Source organism: Scomber japonicus, chromosome 13, assembly GCF_027409825.1.
Source record: "Scomber japonicus isolate fScoJap1 chromosome 13, fScoJap1.pri, whole genome shotgun sequence".
Lineage (NCBI taxonomy): Eukaryota > Metazoa > Chordata > Actinopteri > Scombriformes > Scombridae > Scomber > Scomber japonicus.
In genome coordinates this window covers 16203522-16209521 of record NC_070590.1, presented here as the reverse complement: position 1 = coordinate 16209521, position 6000 = coordinate 16203522, and the positions used below count along the sequence as shown (strand labels likewise).

The following is a 6000-nucleotide window of genomic DNA, read 5'->3' as shown; positions in this document are numbered from 1 at the left end:
TCTTTAATCATCTTGCACTGGCATGTAGCCATGCAGATAGCATTGCCTTTATTTGCACGTTTAAATGTTTTAAACGTTAAAACAGTTCAACAGCATATTTATTTTTGCTTAAATTGCAATAAGGTGAGTTGATGCTTTAAGTTTTACCATTTAACCAATTTTGTGAATCATCAAATGGAGGATTTATTTGAATGTACAGAAAAACGATATTCACAAATTTCAGTGTTGTATGAATAGTACAAAGAAATAGGGTTGACCTCAGTACTCCTCTAATCCATTAAAAATTAAAATCTCTCTTTATACTCAAGGGACAGAATGAGGTAAAATGTTATATCATGTACGCATCATTTAAGAGCAGCTTTATTTCCACTCTTTCCCATTCTTTCTCCTTTTATTTTTAGACATCGTGCTCCACGTGAGCACCCTGCAGGGCAATTTTGATATTCTGGTTGTTGTCATGTGCCACAGAGGGAAGCGTATTATACGTACGACGGTAGAAAAACCGAGTGACCAGAGTTATGATGAACATCTCCATGATCATCATCTGCTGACTTAGCACTGCAGGGCAGAGAAAAAGAGAGAAAAAATTAGGTTGCAGACAGATTATCTCATGCAAAACACATGAATAGAAGATGCAGCTAGACAGTCAAAGGTGTTTCTTACTGGATCCACGAGCCTGGGAGGAGAAGGGAGGGGCACAGGCGATGGTTCCATCCAAGGCCAGGATATTAATTATTGAAGTCTGCAGCTGACTCAATACAAGTATTAACTGAAGAGAAAAACAATACTTGATCAGTTACATGCATACTGTACACAGGTGCATTGGATAGAATCTCTAAATATCAGTATGTGTCAGTAGACCTTGGCAATATGATGAAGAACATAAAACATGTGCTAACAGTAACAGGTCATTGTAATTTTAAGCCATAAAGCAATCAAGGAAGGTAATCCTCTTAGTTTTAGTTTAATTTCTTCACACTTATGAGACAAAATAAGTATCTGAGAAACTTACTGGTTTAAAAATGCATCACAATGCAGCTTTTGTTGCTGTTTTAACGTTTTCCTTGTGCAGGATGAAGGAAATTCAGAATATCTATCTTTTCAGATTGTAACTGACAGAGCATTAGGATACATATTGAATTGGTTGTGTGGACTCACTTGGTACATGGCATACTTGGGTACTATGTTGAGGCTTCGTAGAAGGCTGTTAGTGTTCATGAAAACGATGGCGACAGGCCAAAGGGAGATGATAGTTAGGACACCAATGAATGGATTTAACCAAATGGCTGCACCAGTGATCTCGAGCTGGAAAAGGAGCAAAGAAACATTTCTGGCCTTGTTCATTTCATTTTCAGCACAATCAGATGTGTAGACGAGCTTTTCAAAAACTTACATCAGCAAGATCAAAGTTGCCGTTTGTCCACAGTACTATGGCGAGGACAGAGAGCACCGTCTTTAGGATCGCATACTGAAGAGCACCCAACTTAAGCAAGAATAACATTTTCCTAAATAATTTCATCCCAAAAAAAGATTTGCATTAGAAACAACCATGATGTGCCAAATGAAACAGCTTATAGTTTATAAACAATATAATAATAATTAAGCATTAATCAACTTATTAGAGCTTAGTAGAGACTGTGTCATATAAAAAAGTATAAAAGGATAAATACCGTGACATGGGCACACGGGGTAAACAGACACAGCAGCAGCAGCATGGTCCTGTGTTGATCCTAAAGGTTTCACCTGAAAACCGCTCCAGAAAATAATTGCTGCCCCCCAACTCGTCAATCATCAGCACCAACACTTTGTACACCACAACTGCAAAATAACTACAGAGAGAAAGACATGTGACTTACAGTAAGCCTATTTATAGAGAGCAGATATGAAGTCATTCTGAAAAATTATCAAACAATTTTCAATTTTATATGATCATATTAAATAAAACACTAGTACTCTTGACATGTGAGGCCAAACCAAAAACAGCCCTTGTTTATGGAGTTTGACCTAGCTACTACATATTGCACAACACTGTACTGTACACATTATGTACTGTACGCAAATCATATAAATCAGAATGCACATAACATTTACAGAACCATACCACTGGATGTTGCAACATCCTATAAAGATTTCCTGCATTTTATTTAAGTTGGAGATATGACATGATCTTTGATCTTGGCATGTATAATGATTCATCCAGTGGTTAAACTTACAGTACAGTAATCTCCAGCTAATTTGTACAGTCTTGGCTTTTATTATGATTACTCTGAAGGCATTTAGCTGATGATGTATCCTGATCATCTTCGGCATCCATGGGGACTCTTGGATTTGCAACACTATATCCAGACTACACTGGAATCCAGCTAAACCAGTGCTAATATAGATTTTTCAAGCTTTTAGATTTTGTCTATTCTAATTATTCCTGTATTTATTATATACTAAAACTAAACTTTTGTTGGGAGGGTAGGGGGGGGGACTGTTAAGAGGCACAAAGATTGGGACTGAAAATTAAATAAATAAAATACATTGGGGAAAATATAAGATATATTCTAAATATAAGAACAGTTCACTGCACAATGGAACCAAGCTACCATTATTCAAAAAAAAAAAAAAAAAAGAATATAAATATATATATATATATATATATATATATATATATATATATATATTTATTTAAAATTTAAACAACAACAAAACATCATAGTCCAGCTTTTTAGACAAAGCAATGAAAGAAACTCTCTATTCTAGGAGAAAATCATTTGTCTTGCAGAGAAGATTTTAGGTGCAGATGAAAGAAAACGTACCAGTTGGACGTCATGTCTGTGAACATTACTGCCCTTGGGATCCACATCCCAAAGCAGGACATGGTGGCAATGACCTGAAACAGAGAAATAGAATAAAGCACATGAAAACAAGACTAGTCAAAGTCAACCACAGTAATATATCCTGATTATTTCTGGAAGGATTGGGCCTCATGAAAAATCGGTCCGAGTATGGAGTATAAATTTACAAGTGGTCCAGACCTGTCACACGTGTCATGACAACATCATTACTGCCTTTCTCTTCATGGCAGAAAAACTTGTTTGACTTAGAATTGTAATGTCTTAATCTCAATTAATTTGGAGTTTAAGAATAATACCACAATTTACTAAAAAATGAAATATATAACCAAAACAAACCTGATGCAAAAATCATTCTTATTTCATCATCATGGTGGCCAATTTGCTGAAATAGTTTTTTAGAATTTATAATTTTTATTGGCATACTTTGGCGCAGGAACTTCTACATTTCAGTAGTTGTAAAGTACTCTGACCGCTGCCTCTGTGTCTCTGTTGCAGATGTGTGTTCAGTGTTATGCAGCTAACCGTGTGACCTGATCACCTGTAGACTATAATATTCCCCTCTAATTGTGACTGTCACATCCCTTGAGCTTAACCTCACAGACAAAAGTTTAAGGATAAAAATATGAAAATGTGCTTCCATGAAGCCCATTGTCATGTAATTTGTTCCCCAGATTGGTTTTATGATTGATTCACTTTTAATAGCTCCTATCATCACAGCATGGATTTTCTTTTCTTTTTTTTATTAAACAGGCGTTCGGACTTACTGGTGCTGCACCATTGATCCAAATGATGGTGGTCTTCCTGGAGTAGGGCAGTTTTTTATAAATGTAAACACACTGCTCCAGGTAGAGCAGCAGGGAGATGCAGGACATGAAGGTGAGCATGGCGTACAGGCAAAATCCAAACATATCTAGCTCTGATTTCAAACAAACAAGAGGAGGAGAAAAAAGGAGATTTCAGACAATTTCATACAATTTGAGGCACTTCATGTGAAAAAAACACAAATAAATAAATGATGAAAGAAGAAGACAATATGATATGAAGGTTAAAACTCAGACTCAGGCATAACATGGCTGAGTGAACTTTTAATGCCATTAGCTTGGCCTGGTTGATAAGAAAACATTATCAGTAAAATGGATGTAACTGGTTCACTTACGCTTTATCACGTCAATAGCCAGAGGTGGCTCCTGCAAACAAGCTGGATGAATGGTGCTGTTGAGTGGTTCCTCCATGGCTTACAGATATTCTTCTTGAGGAACGTGCACTGGTGGGTTAAAATTTAAAAAGGAGCAAATTTAAATGGAGCTTTCTCTCCTCACAGAAAACCTGATCAGTAGTCGATTGTCGATGTAAAACAACAAGGTCTCCTCTTTACATGGCAGTGTGTGCCAGTGGGCTCCAGCAGCAAATTCTACTAGTGTACTTTACCCTATGGGCGACTTTTAAGGAGTGAAGGTATGATGACGGGTTCGAAGCTTACAAGTTTATGAGAATACCTTCATAACTAACTCTCACTCATTCATTCACAGACTTAAGTCACAGTAATTAAAGTGACACAAGGTCAGAGTTTTAGTTAAAAGACTGAGAACCACTGAATGTGCCAAGAGAGATGAACTTTGACTGGGTGTGTTGCTTCCTTGTAAATATGAAAGTGCATAAAAAAGATAAAGGAATTTACTTCAATCTGTGTAATTTGTTAATCACTTTCAGTGTCTTTAATGCACACGTTATTATTAATTTACTGGGTTTCTGTGAGGTGTTTACATTATTTGTCACACTGAGTGTTCCCCAAGCCCCCCTCCGCAAATCTTCAGGGTATGATTCTGATTTATGCAGAATTATTGCTATAAATAGTGTGTTGTGTGTGTCTCTGTTTGAACTGATATGGAGAGGTGAACGGCACTGAGGTCGTTCACCTCTCCCTGCCAGCCTGCCAATCCCAGCTCATAGTGTTTCTGTGCCAGACAATGTTTCATAAAACTCAGCAAGTGTGAAAAGTTTGAGTCAGCAGTGAGAAACTTTAATGATTCTGAAAACGTGTCACAACTATCACTGTGAATTACAGCTTTTCAATCTCTGATGGCTGTCTTTTTACAGATATATACTTAAGCATGGATATAGATAATGTAATTGTCTTTTATAACTTTTATAGAGCAGTGGCATTATTTCTAAATGATTGAGAACTGAGAATATTGATCCACATTTATTGTAGGTTGAAGAAGGAATCCCTCTTACATGGCAGTAGAAGAACAATTCACTCATCACTTTTATTTCTGCCACTTGCCATTAATATATGTAACCTCTAATGTATCATTTTTTGTATGAAGTGTCTTATATGCCAAACGAATTTCCATTTTATGTAAGTTTAATGGACAATAAAATAGTCTGCATCTGAATCATATTCCCAATTTAAAATATATGTTCTACAATGTGGAATATGTCTGTTTTATGTCCTGACTGCAAATAAAATTGTAATACATTTAGCAAACACTACACAAAATACATATTTCAATACCAATTTGATTAATAATTTTGTCAGATTTAGGAGAGCCTGCACTGATAGACAGAAACCAACTGACTGAGCTGAGAAACCCAATAATCATATCAAACACGTGCAATTTCTGAACCATGGACTAATTTGAACACAATCCTGTAGTTTGAGCTGGTTATGATGAACATCTGAGAAGGTATGACTATAATCTACCATAACATTCCTCAGCACAGTTGTTTCAGAGTCGATTAAGAACATGCACAAATGACAGCCCACAAGAAAAGACACACACATTCTAGTTTCTAACATTATATTTATTGTTACAGAACATTAATCATTTCCCCAATAAAAAAGCAGCTTATTTTTTACAGGAATAACTACATTAGCAGATATCTCTGTTGGGGGGGGGTGTATTAAGTAGTTTTAGTAATTAAACTACTGTGAGGTTGTACGAGTACATTCAGTCAGTAATATCTACACATAATTATTAACTGCTCACTCAGGCAAATCCAACACTGTGCTGTGCATCATTTCCACTAAAAGGAATGTAATAAAAATGAACCAGTTGCCAAGAGCACTGAGATGAGCTTTTATAATGACACCAGCTTCCTCTTTCATCACCAGGCTATAATGCCCTGTTTATCTATCCTGGTTTACGTTCAAGGT

At 36.2% G+C, this 6000-nt stretch overlaps 1 protein-coding gene across 1 annotated transcript; it reads right to left on the bottom strand.

Moving 5' to 3' along the window:
• Window positions 1-397: 397 nt before the first annotated feature.
• On the bottom strand, window positions 398-5130 carry LOC128371538 (organic solute transporter subunit alpha-like). The gene is made up of 9 exons (XM_053331884.1): window positions 5124-5130; window positions 4000-4077; window positions 3608-3759; window positions 2805-2878; window positions 1671-1829; window positions 1394-1505; window positions 1159-1305; window positions 664-769; window positions 398-558 (listed from the first exon to the last, which is right to left on the bottom strand). The coding sequence occupies exons 1-9, from the start codon at window positions 5128-5130 to the stop codon at window positions 398-400; spliced, it is 996 nt and encodes a 331-aa protein (XP_053187859.1).
• Window positions 5131-6000: the final 870 nt, after the last annotated feature.

Excerpts from the sequence above, each read along its gene's own strand:
- LOC128371538 (XM_053331884.1), bottom strand. Across the intron at positions 2,879-3,607 it reads GGATCAATGGTGCAGCACCA|GTCATTGCCACCATGTCCTG; the intron begins GTAAGTCCGAAC and ends TCTCTGTTTCAG. Across the intron at positions 1,830-2,804 it reads ACAGACATGACGTCCAACTG|TTATTTTGCAGTTGTGGTGT; the intron begins GTACGTTTTCTT and ends TTCTCTCTGTAG.